The 27,496-nt window shown below is 38.8% G+C and overlaps 1 protein-coding gene across 1 annotated transcript; it reads right to left on the reverse strand.

Annotated features, from left to right (window-relative positions):
* Positions 1–19,830: 19,830 nt before the first annotated feature.
* Positions 19,831–20,106, reverse strand: LOC308278933 (mitochondrial import inner membrane translocase subunit TIM14-like; the record flags this gene model as incomplete). The annotated part of the gene is made up of 1 exon (XM_080718929.1): positions 19,831–20,106. One exon carries the CDS (start codon positions 20,104–20,106, stop codon positions 19,831–19,833), a length of 276 nt encoding a protein of 91 aa, XP_080575055.1.
* Between the last annotated feature and the right edge of the window lie 7,390 nt (positions 20,107–27,496).

A 27,496-nucleotide genomic window follows, 5' to 3' on the forward strand; every position in this document is an offset into this window, starting at 1 on the left:
GCCATTAAGATGCTTTTGACTTGGAACTGGTCAACCATGCATGTACCTTCTGAAATTGTGAGACAAACTTTTCCTCCTACAAGTTGTTCTCATCAAGCATTTTGGTTTCAGTGACAAAAATATGACTAACATACCTAATTGCCTGGTTATAAATCTCTTAGATGTTTGGATTCCAAGACTCTCTAAAGTCCTTTTTGCTCATTTTACTTTCTTTCTTTACATTTTATGGCAACAAGAACACTGAGGTAGCTATCATCAAAGTTTCAGAGAATCAGCCAGGTGTTGGTGCATGCCTTCCCAATACTTGGGAGACTGAGACAGGAAAATCCCAGGTTTGAAGTCAGCCTCAAAAGCTTGGTGAGATCCTCAAAAACTTAGGGTTTGGGATGTATAAGTCCATATGTTCAACTCCAATACCATACACACACACACACACACACACACACACACACACACACACACACACAGATTCAGAAAATCACATAGTCTAAAATGTCTATGCTTGCCGGGCATGGTGGCACTTGCTTGTAATCCCCGCACTTGGGAGGCGGAGACAGGAAGATCACATAAGTTCGAAGCCAGCCGTGCTGGCTTAAGAGACCCTGTTTCCAAAATAAAAAGTATAAAAATAGGTCGGGGAGTGTAGCCCGGAGGTAGAACAAAAAAAATAGTAATAATAAAATAAAATGTTTATGCTTCATCAAAACCAAAAATCATGCTAGTCATTTTAACAGTAGAATATTTGAGAAATAAATCTTTCATTTAAAAGTAATTGGGGTTGCTATCTGCCAAAACAGCAAGAAAGAGTTAATTTCAGAGTTAAACAAAAAGCTTCATTTAAGTCACTTTTAAAAGCTTTTCTTCTAATACCAATCCACTAGGATGACAATATTTTTAGTTTTACAAGTTTAGGTAAGAATATGAAAAACTTGGAAAGCTCATACATTACCAGAGGAAATTTTAAAGAAGTTCAGCCAATATGGAAAAGATTTGCAACTCTTCAAAAAATAGAGCAATTCCATTTCTACATATGTAACCCTCAAACTTATGTGTGTACAAGCATATTCATAGCATCACTATTCACAGTAGTTAAAAATTGGAAACAACCTAAATATCCATCAATGGATAAATTATTTTTCCAAAATACACATATATCCAGCGGAATGTTATACAGCCATAGAATAGAATGAAGAACTGATACAAGATACAGTGTGAATGAACTGCAAAACATTATGCTAAGTAAACATCAGTAAATATTCTATGTGGTAGGATTCAATTTATGTGAAATGTCCAGGATAGGTAAATTCATAGAGAAAGAATGCAGGTTTGTGATTGCCAGGGACAGGGAGTAACTGCTTAATGAGTACTTAATTTCATTTTGATGAGATTAAAATGTTTTGGAACTAATGGAGGTGATGATCACACATTTTGAGTGTGTCACATGCCAATAAATTGTTCACATTAAAACAGTGTGGTTAATTTTATATTACATGAGTTTTAGCTCAACCTAAGAGAGTACAAAAAAAATCTTCTAAAATCTAGTATCATAACTAATTAAAGTATGACTATTCTGCTCTTCTTTACACTACTCTCTTTCTTACCCAGGATACTAGCACAGTGTTAGCAAATGGCAGTGGTAAAAATGACAGTGGCAGAAGGAAACCTAGAAAATAAACAGAACTAAGAAGAATGAAGACATTCATTACATATCCCTGTCTTCAGCCTAAATGAAGTGGTAAAACCCAAAGATTCCAGAATACCCCATCTTCTCTGTTTTTCATTTTTAAGTGTATCAAAAAGATAGTTTAATACACACATTGTTAATTATCTGGTGATTATATATATGCAACATGCATAATCTATAAATTGGCAAAATATATTATTGGCCAGGTAAGAACTACAAAGAGTACCTGGGTAAGTGTTGAAGCTTCCACTTCAAAGTACAGATTTAAGAACAAAGGTAAACTGTGCATTTTGCTGACTCCAGGAGCAATGTGACAGTGACTAGTATGGAAGGGTATATTTTTTGGATTGTACTTTTTCAGTGAAAGATTATTTGTCTAATTTTTACCCAATTGTAGCTATCAAAGTAGTGTCTTCAAATGAAAGTGGTTGATCATTTTTGTAATCATAAGTTCAAAAATGTGTAAATGTACTGACCTATGTTTCAGAAATAAACATGTGTTTTCAATAAAAAAAATAAAAAATAAAAAATAAATAAAAAATAAAAAAAATAAAAATAAAAATCATTTAACAGTTGTTAAATGATGGCAGATGTCCTGTACTAATTGATATGACTTTTCTATGTTTTCTATGTTTTTCCTTTATTCTTTTGATATGAAACATTACCTTCATTTTCTTTTTTCTTTCTTTTCTCCTTCCTTCCTTCTTTCCCTCCTTCCTTCCTTTCTTCCTTTCCTTTGTGATACTAAGGATCTAATTCAGGGCCATTCTACTTTTGAGCTACATCCCCAGCCCATTTGTTTTTATTTTAAAACAGGGTCTCACTTGGTTGCTGAGAGCCTTACCAAATTACTAAGTTTGGTCTGGACCTACAATCCTCCTGTCTCAGCTTTCCAAGTACTGGGATTATAGAAGTGTACCACCACATTTGGTTTACCTTCATTTTCTAATATTGAACTAACCTTGCATTCCTGAAATAAGCCCTACTTAACTGTGATATATAATTCATTTTATATGTTGCTTAAGTTTTCTAGTGTTGATCAGTTTTGCTCCTAAGATCATGACAGTTACTGGTCTACAATTTTCCCTTTTTTCAGGCTGAATTTTCTCAAGTGTTTGGAAGAATTCTGCAGTGCAATGATTGAAGGTCTAGAGATTTCTTTATAATGTTCTTAAAATATGGATTTAATTCTTAAATAATTACAGGTCTGTTCATATTATCTACTTTGTATTGCTTGAGTTTAGGTATTTTATGTTTTTTTAAGAAATTGGTCCATTTCATCTAATTTTTTAAAAGTTAAGTGATTATTATTTTAACAGTATTGCCTTACTATTATTTAACAGCTGAAGGATCTGTAGTAATAACCCATGTTTCATTCGTGATATTCGCAATTTGTGTCTTTCCTCTTTTTACTATTTTAGGCTTGGTAGCGGTTACCAATTTTTTTGATATTTTCAAAGAACTCTTTTTGTTTCATTGATTTTCTGTATTGTTTCCCCATTATCAATTTCACTTATTTCTGCCCTATTTTTTCCTTTCTTCTACTTGCCCTGTGTTTATTTTGCTCTTTCTGAGGTGATCATTTGTACTATTTATTTAAGGTCTTTTCTCTCTTCTATCTTAAGCATTTAGTACTAACAATTTCCCTCTCAGTAAAAAACTGTAGAACTGTTAGTCTTTTTGTTGTTTATTTTGTAATAGTGTGGGAATTTATGAGATTCCTATTTTAATGGCGCCCTCTTCTGTCAGCAAAGCAGAGTCCATATATCTAGTAAATATATCTGTATGTTCTCTTCCATCGTGGTTTGCCTTTGTCTTGTCTTATCAGAAACAAATTTTGCCATTTGCCTTTGTTCCCCTTCACAATTAATTTGTTAAACATTTCCTCTTCTTTTCTTCTTATCCTTTTTCTATCCCACTCGCTATTTTCTTTTATTATTATTCTTTCTTTCTTTCCCACTCTCTATTTGCTTCTAAGATTACCACTTCCTTCAAGTCTATGTACTGATTTACCTCAACACATTGTGTGTGTGTGTGTGTGTGTGTGTGTGTGTGTGTGTGTCACTGGGAATTGAACCAAGGGACATTCTGCCTCTGACCTACACTTTCAGCCTGATTTTATTTTTATTTTGAAACAGTCTCTTGACATTAATGAGAGTCTCACTATTTGCTGAGGATGTCCTCAAACCTTGGATCCTCCTGTCTCCAACTCCCAAATACTGGGATTACATGCATGTGCCACCACGCCCAGCAGACATCAATACATATTTTAAAAGTAAGCTAAGCACAGTTTGGTGGTGCACACCTGTAATCTTAGTACTTGAGAGGATGAGACAGGAGGAGCACAGATGGGAGGCCAACCTCAGCAACTTGGCCAGACCCTCAGCAATCCAGTAAGACCTTGTTTCAAAATAAAAAACCCCAAAGGGTTGAGAGTGTAGCTCAGAGGTAGAATGCCCTTGGGCCTCAGCTCCAGTACCAAAACAAAATCAATGTAAACTTAGTCTTTAGTTGGTAGGTTTACATATCTTAAGGCCCTCTACCTATGTTTCCTCTTCTGTAACAGGGTAGGCAGGAGAAGGAAGGAAATATTAGAGATAACACACTATAATTTGGTTTTACTTCTCTTTTTACTTAATTATTTTGAGGTTGGAATATTCTTTCTCTTCAAGTTATTGTGAGGTCATGATTTTGTATAGTTTTATTTTTCTCTTCAGTTTATTGTGTGTTGCTTTTGGGGAGAATACTGGGAAACTGGAACCCAGGTGGCTGCCACTGTCATCTGCTACTCGGAAGTGTCTGTCATACAGAATTCTAAGACTAGATAATATTTTTGGTAACTGTGAGTATTTCTTTATATATATATATATATATATATATATATATATATATATATATATATACATATATATATATATGTTTTAATGTATGGTAAATTTTGATAGCATACTAATAAAGATGTGGAAATAATGTATAACTAACGTTTCTTCCTTTTATCCTGCTTTCAACCTCAATGTTTTGCTTGGAAGGAAAAAATGTCCTCCTTTTCTTAATACCTTTATTAGTGCAATATAACTATACATCATATTGAGTTTCAAAGTGATATACACATACATGTACACTTGGTGTGTTTCCTTTCAGATCTTACACTACACTCCCTATAAATTGGTGAGATCTTGTTTAAAGCCTAAAAAGGGCCAGGGATGTAGCCTAAAGGTAAATTCCCCAGGGTACAATCCCCAGTACAAAAAAAAAGGCTGCCTGGAAACTATTTTACAAGGATGATGATTGTTGGTTTGTTAGGACCCTGATTGGTATTAACTTGGAGGACCTTTAATATAAATTTTTAGATCTTTCTTGAAGTTTTCAGTTCCCTAGAATAGAGGCATCTTGTAGTACTTGAAAGTCAAGTGTCAGACAATGCTGGACTATATCAAAAGAAAGTCAGGCATGGTGGTGCATGCCTGTAAGCCCAGTACTTGGGAGGCTAAGACAGAAGGATTTGGGGTTCAAGGCATAGCAAGACCTAGTTTAAAAACAAAAAGTCTTGAAAAGGCCTGGAGGAGCTGGGCATGGTGGCGTGTACTTGTAATCCCAGCATTTGGGAAGCTGCGACAGGAAGATTGCAGGTTTGTGGCCAGCTCGGCAATTTAGTGATGCCCTCTGCAATATAATGAGTACATGTTTCAAAATAAAAAACAATAAAATAGGTCTGGGGGTGTAAATCAGAGGTAGACTACACCTGGATTCACTCTCTAGTACCACAAAGAAGAAAAAAATCAGAAGCCAGTGAGTTCCCAAGGGTAAAGTGTGGAATGTGTACATCAAATAAATAATGATTATAATGCATTATGGTATATTAAATGTGATAAAATTCATAATTCCATACTGGTATTGGTTAGTTATCAATTATTGAAGGAGAGGGAAAGCTTTCTTTATAGGAGAGGAATAATAAAATGCAACTATTAAACCTAGAAGGAATGGTGGAATTAGAAAATCATCCTTGGACCGAGTGCAATGGCATATTACTTATAATTGCAGTACTTGGGAGGCTGAGACAGGAGGATAGCAGGTTTGATGCCAGCCTCAGCAACTTAGTGAGGCCCTCTGCAAATTAGTGAGACTCATTTTCAAAATAAAAAATAAAATAGGGATGATGGTGTAGCTTGAAGGTAGAATGCCATTGGGTTTAATCCCCAGTACCACAAAAAATCATTAATAGATGATATAAATAGTGTGTGAAAGTTTAATTAGGAAAAGCAAGCAGGGCGTGGTGGCACACGCTTGTAATCCTAGCATTTAGAGAGCTGAGACAAGAGGATCTTGGTTCTCGGAAAGCCTCAGATATTATTTAGTGAGGCCCTATGCAACACAATGAGACCCTGTTTCAAAATAAAGAATAAAAAATAGAGCTGGGGATGTAGCTCAGAAGTATAATGCCCCTGGGTTCCATTCCCACTACCGCAAAAAAAGAAAAGCATATTCATGCAATATAAATTATTTATGAATTATGAATGGAACGGATTAACTTTATCATGAAGGAACTTGGTGGTTACCACATATACCAACACAAATAAAATTGAGACAAACCAAGATTGTATACCTCCTGACATGAAAAACCAAGAACAAATATCACTTTTGTTATTCTTGTTCATTTAACCATTTGGAAGTAGAAGAATAACTATTTAGAAACAATGCACAAAATGACTGTCCTATATTCTTCAAATATTCTAAAGCCAAAAAGACCCACAAAAATGAAAAACTGGTCTAGATTCAATATTATTTAAAAAAAACATGACAATTAAATGAAATGATTGAGCTGGGCATAGTGGGACATGGCTGTAATCCCAGTAATTGGGAGGCTGAAAGAGGAGGATCACAAGTTCAAGACCAGCCTCCATAAATTAGCAAGACTTTCAGCAACCTACCGAGATTCTATTGCAAAAAAATACAAAAAATAGAGCTGGGGGTATATCTTGGAGGTAGAGAACCCCTGGGTTCAATCTCTAGCACAGAAAGAAAAGAAAAGAAAAGAAAGAAAAGAAAAGAAAGAAAAAAAGGAAAGAAAAGAAAAAGAAAAGAAGAGAAAAGAGGAAAGAAAAAATACAAAGAAAGTCAGGACCCAGAAAAATGTCCTAAAGACCCTATTATTCAAATCTGAATATGAAATGTAGTTTGATAATGTTTGAATGTTAGATTTGCTAATATTGATAACTATACTGTGGTTAAATATAGAATATATTTGCTCTTAGCAAGCACAGCCTGAAGTATTTAGGGACATGGTGTCTATATGTTACTTTCAAATACTTCATGGGAGAAAGAAAAAGTGATAAACTCAATATACCTTACAGGCTGCCTACTAAAGGGAACATAATTGACCAAGCAATATTCTTGATCAGCCAATTTGCACACAGAGGGAACTGGCCTGATGTGGAATTACACACAAATTGCTGGACAGTGGTCAATAGTTATCTATCTCTCAGGAGCCTGAAGTAAAAGAACTAGAAAATCAGAGGCAAGTAACTGCAAAGAGGCATGCGGGTAGATACATGCATACAGAAAGGCACCACAGAAATGACACTCAACAACCAAGTAGACAAAAAACTTTGCCAGTCAACATTAGCCAGATGTTGTTCTCGTCTCTAGAACTTCTAATAGGCACACCAGTTCAATGATTATAGTGGCAAAGACAAGCCACATATGAGCCCAGCAGATGAAAATCCTACTTAGCAATTTCAATCTAGAATTGATGTCTCTTAACCCAACTTGTTAGTTACATAGACCAAAACTGAGTCCCTGATATGACACTAAATCCAGGGAAAAAAAATTTGTCTTTATAGTCAACTTGGCAAGTTGACTATATTGGGTCCTCCCGTCCTGGAAGTACCCATAGCTCATTCTCATCCAGGCATGAGTTTGCCTTTCCTGCTTGTGGAGCCTCAGCCAGCACCATTATCTATCAACTTATCAGATTCCTGATTCATAGGCCTGATGTCTGGAAGGGAACTGTGGACTCTTCTCCAGATGCAAGGGCTCAATATAGACTATTTGCTGCCAGGTGGCAAATAGGTATTTTTAAAGAGTAGTACTGTCCTGGAGGCTTAGTTATGGTTTGCTGATACCAAGATAAGGCAGAGTACCTTGGAACAAGAGGAATTAAAAAATGCCATTATATCACCTACTGTAAAATGAGGGCAAGTTGGCAGGAAGGTAAGAGATTGGTGGGCACCAGGAGATCAGGACCCATCAGCTCACAATATAATTCAAATTAAGGATTGAAATTGGTCAAAAGGCATGGGTTCCCCAAGACGCAATTCTGACCAATCATAAAAGCAGATGGGGAACTTCAAAAAGGTTTAAAAGCCCACCTTCCAAGAGCTTTGGTGGTTAATCTCTTTGGGAGACCCCTCCCAGCAATGTGGGGGGAGCTGTTTTTGTCTTCTATCTTTCCCTGACCTACAATAAACTTTCATACTTCTATACCCTTCACTAGTCCTTGGACTTCATTCATCAACATCCATTGGACACAAACCCAATAAGAGGAGACAGCCCTGTTTAAGTACTGATAGTAGAATAATGAGAAGAGTTCAAACATGTCTTTAGTATGCAGAGCATAGGAGCACATTCTGCCATTTTCCTGACCTGAAATTTAGAGTCTGACTTCAGAGTTCCAACTTTAATGTCGTCACCTTCAGATAAGTTTCTTTATTTAATTTTTGGTATTGGGGATTGAACATAGGGCCATTCTACCTCTGAGCCCCTTTTTAAATTTTTGAATCAGGATCTCACTAAGTTACTGCATGCTGGCCTCGAACTTAGAATCCTTGTCTCAGCCTCTCAAGTACTGGAATTACAGGTGTGTACCACCGTGTCTAGTTCAGACAATAGTTTCTTAATGTCAGCACTGGACCTGAAAGCCCACATCCTCTTTTATACCACTGGTAAACAAGGAAGCTTTTTTTCTGTGTGCTACTGGGGATTAGAATGCCTGGAGGCATTCTAATTCCAAGATACACCTTCAGCCTTATTTTATTTTTATTTTAAAACAAGGTCTTACTAAGTGGATGAGAATATCACTACTTGCTGAAGCTATCTTCACACGTGCAATCCTCCTGTCTCAGCCTCCCAAGTACTGGGATTATAGGTATGTGCCACCATGCCCAACCAAGGAGAGAAGCTTCTACATAGAATTTGTGCAGGCTCATGCCCAAATTCATGTTTTTCTTCTTACTTCTCTGAGGAAATGTCTAGCTGCAGTCTACACAGTGATTCCCTTTTTCCTCTTTGTTGCTGTTTTTTTCTAGTGTGATCACTCTCAATGGATATAGAAAATAAAGGAAAAGGTCCTATCAGTTTGCTCCTTTTATGGTTTTTGCCTATTGTCATTGCTGTTTTAGGATGGCTGCTTTGGTCATAAGGCAGTTAAGAGTTTATTTTTATGCTCTAAATCAAACTTTAAAAAAACTGGCAGAAATAATCTTTCAGCTGCCATGAACCTTGTAATATTATCTTAAATACTTTGAGTTTGAATGGACTAATCATTAAACAACATGTTGACTGAAAGAAGTCAGAGGATGAAGGGCTGAAAAAAGAACTTGCAGACCATTTTGTCTACCCTCTTTATTATTCTTGTGGAAAATCAAGGATCAGAGTAGGAACAGAAACTACAATACAACTGTCCTAATGAAGCACGTTGGTAGTTTAAGAGTAAATAATTTCAGCTACTTCATGTCCCTCCCAGGCACATTCATTATTCTTATACTCCCTCCTTTTCTGGAGGTGGTTCATTCAACCACTTTATTTCTAGTTTGTCTGCACTGTCACACATTTTGAACTTCTCTGTAATGTAACTCAAATTATTTTTACGTGTGTGGCAGTGGGGATTGAAACCAGGGACATTCTACCTCCGAGTTGCACCTCCAGACCTATTTTTTAAATGTAGTTAACAGGGTTTCCCTAAGTTCCAACACAGGCCTCAATCCTGCAATCTGGCTATATCAACTTCCCAAGTACTGGCATTACAGATATGTACCACTGTGCCTGGATTGTAATTTATTATATTCTTAATAAGTCATTTAAAATCCATGACTGCACATTTTAAGAAACTATTGAGGCTGGGTGAAGACTGATAGGAAATGACATATTATGAAAACATTGCTATAATGGATCACAGATCAAATACTAGTCCTTTAAACATTCATGCCGGTCTGCTTTCTCCATACTGTGGTAGAAGCTTAGAACACAGCTGTGTTATCAGTGCTGTAAGGATAAGTTTTGTTCTGATGCTTCAAGGATTCAGGAGGGCAATTTAAGAACAAAATTTTCTCTTACCAAAATACATTTTACTTTGAAATATTATGAAAATTCTCAGCCAGGCGTGGTGGCGCATGCTTGTAATCCCAGCATTCGCGAGGCTGAGACCCGGAGGATTGCGGTTTGCGGACAGCCTCGGCTACTTAGTGAGGCCCTCTGCAACTCAGTGAGACCCGGTTTCAAAATAAAGAATAAAAAATAGGGCAGGAGGTGTAGCTCGGAGGTTGAATGCCCTTGGGTTCCATCCCCAAACTCGCAAAAAAAAAAAAAAAAGAAAATTCTCACTTTAAAAAATAAAATATAATCCTAGCAGAACAACACATTTGAACACTCTGAATGGTAAAGCACAACGGTTTTTACAAAGTTCATGTTAAACAACGCATACTTCTATTAGGAAAAAAAAACATTTTAGAAATGAATTGCATTTAAAAGGAAATGAACTTTAAACAAATGCTTCTGCACCTTTGTTTTCATGGAGCTGAAAAGAACCTTGAAAGACCACCTAGTGAAGCTACTTGCCCTTCATAGTAATTGGCTTTCATCCTGGTCCCCTCACCTCAGCTCCCCAACTAATTCCCACTAAGACACCTGTTTAGTTGTACGGCTCCAGTCTATAATGAAAGAATTTCGCACACTTAAAATGTAATGGGAAAGAGCTTTTTGGACAAGAAAGCTTTCTAGATGCTCCTTAAACCATGCCATTCTAATCCCAGCCCCTTTCTTTGATATTAGCCATCCATTTCTGAGCCCAGTCTTCAACTCCTGCTAAACATGGTCAGAATTTGGAAAGGTGCTTTGAGATGTTTGACATGATTTACAGGCTATGTGAAATTGTTTACAGGTCACTCCGAACTATTTCAAAATAGCTCTTTCAGTAAGTCTTGTGTAAAGTTTTAAGGTTATCTCAAATTGCATTAGCCCCTGCTTGGGAAACCAGGCAGCTGTCATTGGCTTGCAGTTTTTTTGTTGCCCAATAATTGGCTTTGGTTTTTGTTTATTGATTTGTTTAACATTGAATTATAAACATGTTATGAAGTATTTAGGCTTATTTCACTCACTTGCACTAACTCTGACCTGCCTGTCCAATTTTCTAACAACAACAAAAAGTTGAGCCAGACAAAAATCAAACTAACCAAGTTCTCAAAAGTTGTTTATCGAATGGATGATATAATGATTTAACTAAAAATGTAGTAATGAAATTCCCTCTGCTCTCATAGTCTAGCTGATTTCTCTTAAGCATATTTAGTAGGAAAAGAAGATATTTTAAGAAAAAATAAATTTGATTAAAGCCTGAAGTTAACAGACCTCCATGCTGAGCAGCATAGTGAAGACGGAACAGAGATATCTGTTATGTAGCACAAGTCTGCAATCCCACCCTGATTCTGCGCTGCATCATTCAAGTCAGTGCCAATTTTTGGGTTTCAGCTTTTACTTCCAAATCTCTAACAACTTCAAAAGTCTATGCACTCAGCTGAGTGTGGTGGTGCATGTCTGTAATCCTAGTACTTGGGAAACTGAGACAGGAGGATTGCAGATTTGAGGTCAGCCTCAACAACTTCATGAGGTTCTTGGAAACTTAGTGAAACCCTGTTTCAAAATTTAAAAAAATTAATTGGGCTGATAGTGTAGCTCAGAGGTAGAATGCTCCTGAATTAAATCCCTAGAAGCACACACACAAAAAGCCTACATACTGTAACTTGTTAAAAAGAAAGCTAGTCTTTACATTTCAAACTTCTAGAATATGTCCTGTATTCAAAATCATAAATAACTGAATTTGTAAAAAAAAATCTGGATAGATATACATCCTAAGTGTTAGTTGGGTTTTCTCTGGGTTGTGGGTTTCTGAAATATACATATACATATGAATGAGGTGTGTGTGTTTGTGTTATTGGAAATTTAATCCAAGGGCGTTCTGTCTCTGCGGAGAACCACCAGACCTTTTTTATTTATTACTTTTTAAATTTTGAAACAGTGTCTTCCTAAGTTGTTGAGGATCTCACTAAGATGCTAAGGCTGGCCTTGAGCCTGAGATTACAGGTATGCTGGTATTACAGGTGAACACCACCACACCTGATTCAAATGATATTTTTATTTGTTTGCTTTATTTATTTATTTATTTATTTATTTATTTATTGGTGGTACTGGAGGTGGAACCCAGGGGCTTTTCTACCTCCGGGCTACACACCCAGACCTATTTTATACTTCATTTAGAAACAGGGTCTCACTAAGTTGCTGAGAGCCTCACTAAGTAGCTGAGGCTGGCTTTGAACTGGTACCATCCTCCTGTCTCAGCCTCCCAAGCACTGGAATTACAAGTTTGCGCCACCACGCCTGGCTGCATTTCCTATTTTTAAAACAGTGGCAAAATTCTTTGTTAAAAAAAACAAACACGTTTAATTTTCAACCTAATTATAATAAATCAGAAACATGGCATTTCTTTAGAGTGTAGCACTAAGTTTATTTCTCAATGAAGATTACAGTATGCCTATGAGGTGAGTCAGTGGTGTGGCAAAATTCTTTGTTTAAAAAAAAAAACAAACACGTTTAATTTTCAACCTAATTATAATAAATCAGAAACATGGCATTTCCTTAGAGTGTAGCACTAAGTTTATTTCTCAATGAAGATTACAGTATGCCTATGAGGTGAGTCAGTGGTGTCTATTTAATGTATATCAGCATTTGACTAGAGTTCTAAAAAGAAATTAAGCCCTAATACTCCAAGGCATCCACTTTATGTAGTGAGTTAACACTTTTCCTTTGTATCTAGAATAATGATAATCATTTTTCCTTGGAGAAATTCAAGAAAATGAGAAAGAAGTCACTAAATTTTCTGTGTTGAGCAGTTCAGCTAAGAAACTCCAGCTGCAAATGCTTTAACTAAAGGCAAACAAATTCACTGACCTGATCTTTTGATGTGTCTTCAATCTCATTTTAAGCCATAGGTGAATCAAATATTCTTTAGTACTGGGGATTGAACTCGGAGGCATTCTACCTCTAAGCTATATCCCCCCAGCCCTATATTATTTTATGTTTTAAAACACGGTCTTACTAAATTGCTGGTGATCTCGATAAGTATCTGAGGCTGGCTAAGAATCTGTAGTCCTCCTGTATCAGCATCCCAAGTACTAGGATCACAGGCATGTGCTACTACACCTTGGTTAATAAAATGTTTTGAGTGAATTTTAATTATTTCTGTTCTAAAAATGTATGCAGAATTTTTGTAAAAATGTTTTTCCCTGGCCAGGTGAGTGGATCATGACTATAATCCCAATACTCAGGAGGCTAAAACAGGAGGGTTGCAGGTTTGAGACCAGCCTCAGCAACTTAATGAGACCTTATTTCAAAATAAAAAATTAAAAAGGGGCTGGGGGTGTAACTTGGATATAGACCTCATATTCCAGGTTCAATCCTCAGTACTAAGAATAAATCTTCCCTGTTGAAATAAAGTGATTTTAATAAGAAATGCTTTTATCAACACAGTGCATGGAGAGCAATTAGTCTAGCTTTTAATGTACAAGGCATCACTAAGTATTCTCTACTGAGCAGGCACTTTTGGTGGAGCACACCTGTAATCTGAGTACTTGAGAGGCTGAGACAGGAGGATCATGGTTTCAAGGACAGCCTCAGTAAGTAATAAGACTCTGATCAACCTAGTGAGATGCTGTTTCAAAACTAAAAATGAAATTGGGCTGGGTGTATGTAGCTCAGAGGTAGAATGCCCCTGGGTGCAATCTACAGTATCACACACAAAAAAATAGAAAGTTAAGATTGATCAAGTTAAAAGATCTAACTTAAAATGGTTTAACAAATTGACCAACACATACAATAGGTGGTCGTGTATCACTTATATTTTTCCCAGTCCCACTGAGGCCTCATTTTCTCTGTAGGTCTGAATTCCATGTAATAATAAGAATGATAATAGTGATGATACGGTACTTGGGAGACTGAGGCAGGAGGATGGCAGGTTCAAGGACAACCTCAAGAACTTAGTGAGACCCTCAGTAACCTAGTCAAAGCCTATTTCAAAATTTAAAAAATAAACATGTGTATGTATGTGTTACTGTAGTTCTCTGATTTCAACCCCTTTGGAAAAATACCCATCAGTGGTATAGCTGGATCATATGGTAGATCTATTCCCAGTTTTCTAAGAAATCGCCACACTGATCTTCCTAGAGGCTAAACTACTTTGCACTCCCACCAACAGTGTAAAAGAGTTCCTCTTTCCCCACATCCTCGCCAGCATTTGTTGTTATTTGATTTCTTTATTCTTGCCACTCTGATTGGAGTTAGATGAATCTCGGTGTAGTTTTGATTTGCATCTCCCTGATGGTTAAAGATGTTGAACCTCTTTTCATGTATCTATTGGCCATTTGTATCTCTTCTTTTGTGAAGTATCTATTCAATTCAGTTGCGCATTTCTTGATTGGGTTGTTTGTTTTGCTAGTGTAGAATCTTTTGAGCTCTTTGTATATTCTGGATATTAGTCCTCTATCTGAGTGGTGGCTGGTAAAGATCTCTTCCCATTCTGTAGGCTTTCTCTTTAGGTTCTTGATGGTTTCCTTTGATGAGAAGAAACTTTTAGTTTTATGCCATCTCACTTGTTAATTCTTTAATTTCCTGTGCTTTGGAGGTCTTCTTGAGAAAGTTACTGCCTGTGCCTATCTGTTGGAGTGTTGAGCCTATGCCCTCCTCTATTAACTTCAGTCTCTGGTCTAATTTCTAAGTCTTTTATGCATCTCAAGTTGATTTCATCTTTCTACAAATGGATAGCCAGTTCTCCCAGCACAACTTGTTGAAAAGGCTGGAACCAACCTAGGTCTCCATCAACAGATAAATGGATTGCAAAATTATGGGAAATACACACAATGGAATTCTATTCAGCTATAAAGAACAAAAGCATGTCATTTGCAAGATGGAAAGACTTGGAGAACATGATGTTAAGTGAGATCATCCAAGCACAGAAAGAGAAGGCTCATATGTTTTCTCTCATATGCCCAAACTAGGGAGTATTAGGAATAACAGAGGGATGCCAGATAATGGAGGGGAAACCACAGAAAAGCTAGAATGGAAGGAGAGGAGAGGAAGGAGGCTGAGGTTGATTAATGTAGTAGCCACATCCGAATATATGTAAAAGTATGAGTGTAGCATGGTTAACCTGGACACTCATTGTTGGGAGGGGGGGATAGGAAGCAGGGAGGAGGACATCAAGTATAGTCTGAGTTTACACCATTTTCAATATGTTCCACCTAAAATAAAAATTATTAATTAAAAAAAAGAAGTTCGGCATGGTGAAGACTCTTGTAATCCCAGTATTTGGAAGACTAAGACATGAGGATAGTGCCAGTTCAAACCAGCCTCAGCTACTTAGTGAGGCTTTCAGCAACATAAGGAGACCCTGTTTCCAAATAAAATATAAAAATAAGTCTGGGAGTGTAGCCCGGATGTAGAAGGCTGGGGGTTCCCTTCCTAGTGCCACAATAAAATAAAATAAAATAAAATAAAATAAAATAAAATAAAATAAAAATGAGTCAGACAGTGGTGCATGCTTGTAATACCAGCACTTGGGAGGCTGAGAAAGGAGAATCCTGGATGAAGGACAGCTTCAAAAACAGTGAGCTCTGGAAGGCATGGTGAGATCAGCTGCCACTGCTGCAAGTCAGAGCCAATGTTTGAGCAGGAGGAATTGACAGCTTATAATTCTGATGAGCTGCAGCCACTTACTTGGTTTCTAGTTGTCATTGGTATTTTTCCTGTGGGTCTTTGGCAGTCCCAGCATGGTGAGGCAAGATGGCTCCTACGACTGCAGCAATTAAAGATAGGCGGTGTCCTTTATTGCTCTCTGATCTGCCTTGTAGCTTTTTTTCTGCAGCCTTTCACTTGTTGTGCTCTTTTCAATTTTGTGCTAGTTTCTTTCTTTTGTCAGACACTGTTTTCATGGCAATAGACGTCAAGTGTCAGCAGGACTGATATGTGCTGCTTCCCTCGATTGTCATCTTCCCAGAAGTCCCTTTCTTCTATTTATGTTTAATTTGCTATTCTTTTTCTAGTTTCTTATGTTTGCTGAAGTAACAAAGTATAGGCTTTTTTTAATCCTCATTGTTGAACCCGGGGTGTTCTGCCTCTGAACCACACCCCCAATTTTATTTTATATATATTTTTTATTTTGAAACAATGTCTCACTAGGTTGCTGACAGTCTAAGTAAGTTGCTGGGGCTAGACTCAAACCTGAGATCCTCCTGTATCCGCCTCCAAAGTACTGGGATTACAAGCATGTACCACTGTGCATGGCTGACTTGAGACTTTTTGATTTTATATTGTAGACATTTAGTGCTATAAATTTTCCCTAAGTACTGCTTTAGTAGCATTAAAGTCTAACATATTATATTTTCATTTTTATTCATTTATTTATCTCAAAATACTTTCCAGTTTCCCTTCTAATATCTTTTTTTTTTTTTTTTTTTGCAGTACTAGGGATGGAAGCTGGGGGATTCTACCTCTGAGCCTCCAAGTACAAGGCTGTGCCACCACTCCCAGCTGGGTACACCATTTCACATGTAATCCATTGTTGATCAAAACATCATTATACAGCTCATGACTATTTATCTTTCTATATCCTTTTACCTTTTTTAATTTTAGTCATGTATCATTGACAAATTCAATCTGTACATACATAAAGGGATGTTTTGATGAATTATGAAATGAATAGCACAAACTAGCTAATTAAAACAGCCATCATGTTCCAAATTTAAATACAGTTGTTCCTCAGTATTTGTGGGAGATTGGTTCTGGGACTTCCCACTGACATCAAAACCCTCAAGATGCTCACGTCCCTTATATAAAATGGTGTAGTATTTGCATATAACCAATGCACATTTTCCCGTAGACTTTAAATCATTTCTAGATTACTTATATTACCTAATATGGTGTAAATGTCATGTGAATGTTGCTATACTACATTGCTTAGAGAAGAATGATAAGAAAAATTTGTATATGTTCAGTAAAGATAATATTTTCCCCAAAATATTCATTCTGCAGTTGGTTGATTCTGGATAAAGAACCTGAGGAGGTTCTGGCTGTATTCAGAGAGACAGAAAGTAGAAAGTGACCATTCTCTTAAAAGCTAGATCCAGCTGGGTGTGTTGGTAAACACTTGTAATCCCAGCACTTGGGAGGTTGAGATAGGAGGATCTCAGGTTCACAGCCAGCTTCAGCTACTTAGTGAGACTCTGCAACTTAGTGAGACCCTGTCTCAAAATAAAAATGGTGCTAGGAGATAGAATGCCCCTGGGTTCAATCTCTAGTAACACACACACACACACACACACACACACACACACACACACACAGACGGGGTCCAGAAGTGACAGAGTCTCTTCTACAGCATTCTATTCATTAGCATCCATGACAGGTCAGTCTATGTTCAAAATAGCAGCTAGTGTAGTTCACTGGAGACCATCAACAGATTCTACATACCTTAAAGGGCCAAAGGCATCACTCATTTCATGAATATTGAAATCCTTATTTGGTGCTTTGTTGTTGTTGTTGTTGTTGTTGTTGTTGTTTGGGTGGTACTGGGGTTCCTGGAAGCCCTTCTGCCTCCGGGCTACACTCCCAGACCTATTTTATATTTTTTTAAAATTTGGAAACAGAGTCTCTTAGGCCAGCGAGGCTGGCTCGGAACCGGCGCCATCCTCCTGTCTCCGCCTCCCAAGCGCGGGGATTACAAGCCTGCGCTACCACGTTGCTTTGTTTTAATGTCTGTATGCTACAATCCAGTGGAAAACCCCAAATTAGAACATCTTATTCAGTCAACAATTAAATCTCCCAAAGAACAAAGATAATCACAAGTCACAGCTGCTAAATTAAGAGTCTCTATCTGTTCCAGGCCAAATAAATGGAAGCAGATTTTTTAGCCCTAAAATAAATTTCTGAAAATTCACTCTTACATGTCTTTCAGAAGTGTGTGAAAAAGAGACCCATGCATTTCAAAAGGCAATTTTAAAGTTGTTTGATGACCAAAGAGGAATTGACAGTGGACCACTGATGGAACTGCAAGAAAGATACTTTGAAATCAGCTAGAAGTTCATCCAAATGTGAAAGCTAGCTGATAAGAGATCAAAAGCACAAGACTCAGTTTGAATCAGCTCGCTTAGAGCTAAAATACAATTTCACCATATCATATGGTGCAATAATTGAGGACTGATCAAAAGAGGTCAGGACAGGCATCTGTGGTCTGGCAGATGCCACAGGTTAAATCAGGCAACATGTGAGGTTAGCTACCTAGCCCCATCTGTGCTGACATTGCTTCTGTTCAGTATGTGCACTGACTGACCTCTAACACAATCCTGTCCCTAGCAATTTCCCACTTGAAATTCTCTACCTCTGTCCCCTCAAGTGATATAACTTAATGCCACTAAAATTTGAAGACATAACAATCTGACAAACTCCATTTTATCCTCACTAGTTTGGCCAAAATTTAACATTCTGACAATTATATTTATTTAGCTTGTTTGTGGTATTGGAGGTTGAACTCAGGGATCAAATATGATCAACCCCATCAATTATGTTTTTTATATTCACTATCTTCTTAATAATTTTGTGTCCATTTGATTTGTCTTGTGCTAAAAGCTGTGTACTGCTATGTATGTACCCATGTATCCCTATATTTCCTATAATTTTTGTTTCATAAAGGTAAATACAATTTGATTAGCAGCTGCTTGCATTCATTTCTTGGACTCTTTTGTTGCCCTTTCAGGCACCCATCCTCAAATTCCCTTCAATCCCTGACTTGAGCTTGTAACGTCATTAAGTACATTGGTGCTAGCTGGGCATAGTGGCACATACCTCTAATCCCAGTATTTGAGAGGCTGAGACAGGAGAATTGCAGGTTCCACGTAGCCTCTATAACATAGCAAGATCCTGTTTCACAATATAAAGTGAAAAAGGGCTGGGAGTGGTAAAACACCTCTGGGTTTCATCTCCAGTACCACACAAGAAAACATTGCTACCTTCAGAGAACTCTAAGAAAGCTTTTATAAGTCAAGAGGGCTCACAGTGGGCAAAAGCCAAGAAATATATATCTGCAAATTCAGATATCTAGAGAACCTTTCAGTCTCAGATTTCATAGTATCCATTACACAAGGGGGGGGGGAAACCCTTCAGCCTTTCTTCTCAATATGAGGAAATGCAGAATAAGGAATTCCAAGTTAAAACAATTTGGCGTTTTAATTCTCAGTATGAGGAAGATGTCCTTAATATTAAAGGCAATGTGTTTCACAACCATCTCCAAAACTGTTCCATCATCTTGAACTGAAACTTTGCCCATTAAGCAGTAACTTCACATTTCTCATTCTGCTAAGTCCCTGGCAACCACCATTCTACATTCGGCCTAACCACGCTAGGTATCTGACATAAGTGGAATTATAGAGTATATGGCTTATTTCTTAGCACAATGTCTTCAAGTTTCACAATATTGTAGTATATTTTGAAATTCTTTTTCTTTTGAGGGCTGAATAATATTCCACTGGAAGTATACATCACATTCTGGTTATCCATTCATCCACCAAATGGATATTTGGGTTGTTTCCAACTTTTGGCTATTTTGAATGACACTGCTTTGAATGCTAGTGTACAAATAGTTGTGTGATGTGTGTGTGTGTGTGTGTGTGTGTGTGTGTGTGTTGCTGGAGATTGAACCCAGAGGCATTCTACCTCCGAGCTTCACCACCATTTTATTTTTTATTTTTTTCTAGCTCCACGGCAATTTTATTATAAAAAGTTGGTACTCATATGCATAAACTAATATGAACTTGAAATTTGTCATACATTTTACTTCATTGTTTAGCTTGACCTTCTAGCAAATCTTTAGCTTCATTGATTTTGGCTGTTATATAAGGAGATCCTCCTTTTTCTGGGTGGTTTAATAGCATAATTCGTTGATGAACATCTCTTATTTTTCCTTTATTGGCAGTAGGGCTTACACCTAATATTAATGCTGCTTCCCATTTTGTCATTTTGGGTTCGAACTCACCTCTGTAATAGCCACCACTGAAGGCAGATTTGGATAGACTTTGAAAAACTTGTTTTACTTGAGGCTCCACATGCTTCATGACTTGTAAAACATAATGGCCATGGCTCGGCTCCTCTGCCTCCACCAGGAGCTTGGGTCATCTCAGCCCAGATGGCAGGTCCAAACACAGCAGTAGCCCTATTTTATTTTGAAACAGGGACTTACTAAGTTGCCGAGGGCCATACTAAGTTGCTGAGGCTGGACACCAACTTGTGATTCCCCTGTTTTAGCCTCCCAATTATTGGGATTGCAGGTGTGCACCACTATGCCCAGCTGTGTGTGATTTTTTAAACCCTGAAAATAATACTATGATCCCATTTATATGTAGTATCTGTCTGTGTTCCTCATTTAGTAGATATGCATGTAAGAGTGGAGAAAGATATGTGAGAGAGCCGGGCATGGTGGCTTACGCTTGTAATTTCAGCATTTGGGAGGTTGAGGCAGGAGGATCACGGTTCGCGGACAGCCTCAGTTACTTAGGGAGGCCCTTTGCAACTCAGTGATACCCTGTTTAAAAAAATAAAGAATAAAAAATAGGGCTGGATGTGTAGCTCAGAGGTAGAATGCCCCTGGGTTCCATCCCCAGTACTGCCATAAAAAAAAGAAATGTGAGAGATGTATGTCAAACTTTTGAGTCATTGTCTCCAGAATGAAAATAAAGTGAGGCATAAAAGAAAAGGAATCTATAATTTTTTATTCTTTGTATGTCTGTATGTTTTGTATTTTTCATAATGAGAACAGATCAATATATTTTATGCAATTTTAAAATGCAATTAAAAATAAAATGAAAATTTCACACATTTTGTCTGACTGTAAGAAAGGAATATTTAACGCCATTTCATGAGGTAAGAAGAACTCAGGGGATAGAGGAATCTGAAATAACTCTGTGTAATTTGAAATTTTCTTAAAGTACATGCATTATTATTTTTTAATTAAAAATACCCACTGGGAAATGAAAAACTCGAAGGCACTAGATGGAATTGCACTGTCAACTGAGGACCAGAAGAGGGCAGTGGAGAGACATAAAGCATTGTCTCACCTGGAAGAAGGCAAGAGCACAAATTTGCTGCATGAAAGTGCTGAGGACGGCTTGGGTACTACCTGTTCCTTGGGAATGGTGCTGGACAGACACTAAGATCAATACAATCTAGATATAACATGGGACATTAGAAAAGTGGTGAGGGAAGCCCAGTGTGTTGGTGCACAGCTGCAATCCCAGTACACTGAAGGCTGAGATAGGATTGCAGGTTGTAGGACAGCCTCAGCAAGTAGTGAGACTCTCATCAACCTAGTGACATCCTATTTCAAAATAAAAAATAAAATAGGGCTGAGGGTTTAATCCCCAATATCATACAAAAAAGGAAGAAAGGGGGAGGAAGTGAGGAGAGGAGAGAAGAAAAGAGAAGAGAGGAAAAGAAAAGAAAAAAAAGGAAAAAGTTCAATCCTGAATACTGCAAAAAAAAAAAAAAAGGTTCAACTCTGGAGTGTTAAAAAGAGAGAAATCAGCACAGGCATTCTTCACAAAAGTCATGAAAGAGGGATTGCAGAGACAGGCGTGGTGGTACATGTCTGTAATCCCAGTACATGAGAGGCAGAGACAGTAATAGTATTGCAGATTGGAGGACAGCCTCAACAATTTAGCAAGGCTCTCGATAACTTAGTGAAATCTTGTTTCCAAATAAAAAATAAAAATAAATATCACTGGGGGTGTAGCCCAGAGATAGAAAGCCTCTGGGTTCCACCCCCACTACCACAAATGAATAAATAAATAAATAAATAAATAAATAAATAAATAAAGGATTTCAGGAAGAATGCCCCAGGGCAGATGCCCTTGGGAGATTTCTAGGCTTCTTGGAGATGTAAGTCTTTTCAGAAGTATCCAGCTCACAGTCAGTGTTTAATTCCACGCCTAGTGTTTGTATAAGTGTCATGGTTCCGTAGATCCATGCACTTTGAACCTGTCACATGAGTCTTCTGTTGGCTGTTCTTGTCCCTCAGCATTTTGAATGAGCATCATGAAGCCAGTAGAAAGTAAGTTACATTTTAAAAAGTGTCAAATGGTTTGTTGACTTCTTAATTTAATGGGCCTTGACTTAGAATAGAACATGTGGGAGCCTTTTAAGACCAACCAGTGAATGAGAATTTCATGTTTAGGTCTGTTTTGCTTCTCTGTCCAAGTTATTCTATATCTTACGGGGAAGGGAAGAGGGGAGGGTTTTACTTTTTTTTGAAAAAGTGTTTGAAAACATGTCAGATTTTATCTTCCTTAGTTATAATAAACTTATTTTTAAAGTAAAAAAAAGGAAGAAGTATCCAGCTGAGTCCTTGGACTCTGCCACTCTACTTTTTAAAGTAAGCAAAGATAAAGTTGGCCCTGCAGAGACAGAACTGGTGGCACATGCTTATAATCCCAGGTTCAAAGCCAACCTCAGCAACTTGTGAGGCCCTCCACAACTTAGTGAGACCCTGTTTCAAAATAAAGAACAATATAGGGCTGGGAGTGTAGCTCATAAGTAGAATGCCTCCGGGTTCAATCCTAAGTACTGCAAAAAAAGGAAGGAAGGAAGAAAGGAAGATTGATTTAGCGAGGCTCTCAAGACCTTATTTCAAAAAAAAAAAAATTAAATAGGCCTGGATGTGCAGCTCAGAAACAGAATGCCCCTGGATTCAATCTCCAGCACCAAAAAAAAAAAAAAAAAGGCCCTACAGACTGAAGGATCAGAGCTGGGGTTAGAGTGAGGAGAATGAGACAGGGCCCTCCAAGGATCAGATCTAGTCTATATTTAAATGTTAGATATTTGCACTTCATGCATTTTTGCATCAAATTTTATTTCTAAAATGCTACATTAAAACATTATATTGATTATTCAGTTTGGGTATATCCCACAAACACTGTGTGTGAGCCAAGAACTTCACTGGTCCTCATGCTATCCCTGGCTACAATAAAAACAACAGCAAGGACAAATCTAAAACAAGGAATTGGGCTTTTAAATGCATCTAATATGTACACTTTTAATCAAAATTTTACCTGGGGGATTCCCGAGGGAGATGGCAGTGGCCACGGTCACAGTGGCGATTCCGGCCACTGAAAAGGACAAGCATTCCTCGGGGAAGCCCTGGACACCAGATTTTGGTTTAATATCAGATTGTGACAACTTAAGGAGACACTTCCAGCCGTGACTGGAATATAGGAGAGAGAGTTGATAATGGCGGAATTAGAAGCAACAGGACAAGGAGGCTCCTGCCACGCAAGAAAAATGATTTTTGGAAGAACATTCCAGAAGGGATTAGAGAAAAGACCACTTTAGACGCGCATGCTGGGGACTCGTAACAACACACCTTGTAAGAAAAATGAGCCAGGCGTGGTGGAGGGATCTGAGCACTGCTGGGCAGGGAGCCGAGCCGCGTGTCCTGGGACCTAAGTGTACCCGGCCGCCGCGCTTCACCGTGCTGTGCCAGGGGCTGCAGTGCACCACCCAGAACAACAGACCCTGCTCTACGCGGTGAGGCTGTGGCCTCAGCTTTTAGAAGGGAGATAAAATTCATTGCTGTTGAGTGCTCGATCTCACAACCTCTTTAAACATACATACTGTCTTCTCATTAAAAAAAAATACTGGAGAGGGGCCGAGATGGCGACGGTGGCAGCCAGGACTCAAGAGATGCCAACAAACTCTATCCAATTCACCTGGAACTTTTGGGGGTAAAAAACCCACAAAGGGGAACTGCCCTTGCCGCACATGCTTAAGAATTCTGGACATCATATCATGTAAGGAAGTTGCTCAGCAGAGAATCAGGAGGAAGGAAGTGCCGGCGGTGCAGCAGGTGGCACCAGCGGAGCGGCAGCAGGGCAGCACAGAGGCATGGGCGCTAGTGCTGGAGGAAGAGGTGGAGGCTATTATTTTGGAAAAGCAGAGATCTGATTCAACCCACATTGATCTTCTGAAGAAATTGCCCCAGAGGTAGAATTTGAAGGGGCAGACAGATCCAGTCCAGTCCACCTTGAGCTTTTGAGGAAATCTCCCCAAAAGTAGACTGACTGCACCTGCCACACATGCTCAAGAAGTCTGGACAATATTCTAAGTGGCAAAAGGGTTTGGGGGTATCAGATGGAGCCCTGCATAGCTGTGATTGGCCTACATGTTGAGTGTTCTGGGAGTCATCAGCCCTCGGGTCCACTGTGCTCCTTTGTGCAGAGTGGGAGGCCAGGGTGCACATGGAACAGCAGAACCTGCTTTCTGAAGAGAATCTATGGACCTCTACCTTTGGAGGGAAGACAAAATTTATTGCCACTAGGTATTTGGGTCCCAGCTTTTGCAAAAGACATGTATTGCTTTCTCATATAAAAGAGAAGAAAGAATGCCAGGTGTGGTGGTGCACACTTATAATCCCAGCACTTGGGAGACGGAGACAGGAGGATCATGCTGGTTCAAGGCCAGCCTCGCTGGCTTAAGAGACCCTGTTTCCAAATAAAAATATGTATAAAAAAGAGAGATAGGTCTCCGGGAGTATAGCCTGGAGATAGAGGGGTTTCCAGGAACCCCAGTACCACCAAATACAAAGAAAGAAAGAAAGAAAGAAAGAAAGAAAGAAAGAAAGAAAGAAAGAAAGAAAGAAGAAAGAGAGAGAGAAAGAAAGAAAGAAGGAAAGAAAGAAAGAAAGGAAGAAAGGAAGATCTGTAGAGGACCTGCTCATAGTGACAGAGACCAGAGCCCAATGCACAGCAAGGCTGGTGCTGGGGACTCTGAGGCCAGCATAGGAGCCTGCCGGGAGACTAGGCCGGCGCTGGAGCCAGGGAGGCTGGGATTGGAGCCTGCCGTGAGGCAAGCCCGATCCTGGGGCCTCCGTCCAAGGCCAGGATTGGAGCCCACCGAGGGGTGTGGCCGATGCCAGAGCTAGTGAGGCCCGGATCAGAGCCTGCCATGAGGCAAGGCTGGTGCTTGGGCCTCCGGGGCCAGGATCAGAGCCTGCTGAGGGGTTAGGCCAGTGCTGGGACCAGTGAGGCCGGGATTGAAGACTGCCTTGAGGTAAGGCTGGTGTTGGAGCCTTCAAGACCAGGATCTGAGCCTTTCGAGTGGTAAGGCTGGAGCCGGGGCCAGCGAGGCCAGGATCGGGGCCTGCCATGAGGCAAGACCATTTCTGAGGCCTCCGAGGGCGGGATTGGAGCCTGCCGAGGGGTGAGGCCAGTACGAGGGCCAGCGAGTCCAGGATCGAGGCCTGCCATGTGGCAAGGCCGGTGCTGGAGCCAGTGAGGCTGGGATCAGAGTCTGCCGGGTGGCCAGGCTGGTGCCAGGGCCTTCAGGAGTGGGATCGGAACTTGCAATTCGGCATACACAGAGATATATCACAGAAAATAAAAAATCAGATGCTTTCCCTAATATGCAAAAACTAGGAAGAAATGGGTAATAGGAGGAGGTCTAGTTGAAGAAGGGGCCCTATGGAGGAGTAATTAAGGTGACCAATCAGAGGGGAGGGGATGGGGGAAGATGGAATCTCTATAAAACACATGATGTTCGTAAACAAATATATCAAAGTTAATCAACAAATAAGGCATGGGATTGAGGGAGGGAGAGGGAATGCCATGAGGATAGTATAAAGGCTAATTGGATGATGTGTGCTTGTATATCCTCACAAGTCTTATATTCCATTGTGATGTTTGACTACAATGCACCAATAAAAATATATATAAAAAATTTTACCTGGAATCTGAGTGAAACAATTTCTAACGTGCCAGTTATGTGAACTTCCAAATAAAGTAAAATCATATAAATCTATGTTAAAGCAAAAAGGAATTGGTTTTCATATCATATGAATATTAATGTTCAAATTAATTTTCAAACTACATCTCAAATACTGTTTGTAAGATATTTGTCTCTATCCATTACTAGGGGGAAAATTTATTTTAAAAAGAGTTGACAGATACATTTTGTCTTTATACACACTACTCAAATTTGAAAAGCCATTTATTCAAAAAGCAAAATAATATTTTCTGATCTTTACACAGTTAAAAAAGTATTTGAGAGTAGGATTATTTAGAGCTTCAGGGTAAAAGTGGGTTGTATTTTCTAATGAATATTTAATTTTGTTCTATTCCAATGGCCCTGGATATATAATTTCAAAAACTGCAGCCCATACAGGACATGTTCTTTGATCTATTTTCTATTCATTTTAGAGATGAGAAAATAGACTTTTAAAAAGACTATTCATAATCTAGCCCTGCTTAAGTCACTTTTAGCCTTATTCCCAGCTACCTCCCCCCTGCCCTTCCTAACCACTGAACATTTCACATGGAAATGAAGTTTCTTCTGTCTACAAAGCAATCCCCTATCCCTCTTTTTTAGATTCAAGGAAGCCTTACTAATATTCAAAAACAAGAAAATACCCCATCTCAGCTCAAGGGTCACCTCCTCCAAGAGTTACCATTCTGAACAGATCCTCCTTTTGCATGCTTCCACGGTGGGTGCTGTACCCTATGACACCATGAGCTGCGTGACATTACACAGCCACAGTGCCTAGAGATTGGTCATGATCACATCTGTCTGGATGTGACAGAAACTCTTTAAAAGTAAATGCTGTGTCTGAATGTTCAGTGTCTAATGCAAAGCTTCTTGTCACATAATAGATGTGCAATATTTTTGTTGAAGGAATGAATTGTCCTTGATGCCTCTTTTACCCTCGTTCTCCATATCATACGCATTATCAAGCCCTGTGTAGCCAATTATCAAAACATTTCTCAAAGTAGTTTTTCTTCATCTGCTATATTACCACACTGCCTCAAGCCACCATCTTTTCTTGCTTGGATCTCTGTATCAGCCTCCTAATTGTCTTGCTGCTTTCTTTCACCTGTGTGCCTCTCCAATCTATTCCTCACACTACAGCCAGAGTGATGGTTTCACTCTTTTGCCACTCCCTGGCTAGAAACTCTTCAGTAATTTGTCGTGTGTGTGTGTGTGTGTGTGTGTGTGTGTGTGTGTGTGTGTGTGTTACTGGGGATTTAACCCAAAGGCATTCTACCTCCAAGCTACACCCCAAACCCATTTTATTTTTTAATTTAAAACAGGGTATTGCTAAATTTCTCGGGGTCTTACTATAGCTGCTGAGGTTTACCTCCAACCTGAAATCCTGTCTCAGCCTCCCAATGTTCTTAACTTGGCCTACAAAGGTCCAAACCTCTCTAAGCCTCCCTTATTTTCATTTGGTTTCTCCAATTTGCCACTCTTTTTCTGGCACAGTGCATTTGCAAATGTACCTCTTTTACTTCCTTTTCTAATAATTCACTCTGATTCATCTTTCAGAACTCGTCCCCAGTACTGCTTCCTAAGGGAAGCTTCCCCTGGCCCTCTTTTTTATTCATTGTAGTGAAGGGATTGAACTGAGGAGCATGCTCCCTCTGAGCTACATTCCCAGATCATTATTTATTTATTTATTTTACT

This window comes from Muscardinus avellanarius, assembly GCF_963383645.1.
Source record: "Muscardinus avellanarius genome assembly, chromosome: X".
NCBI lineage: Eukaryota > Metazoa > Chordata > Mammalia > Rodentia > Gliridae > Muscardinus > Muscardinus avellanarius.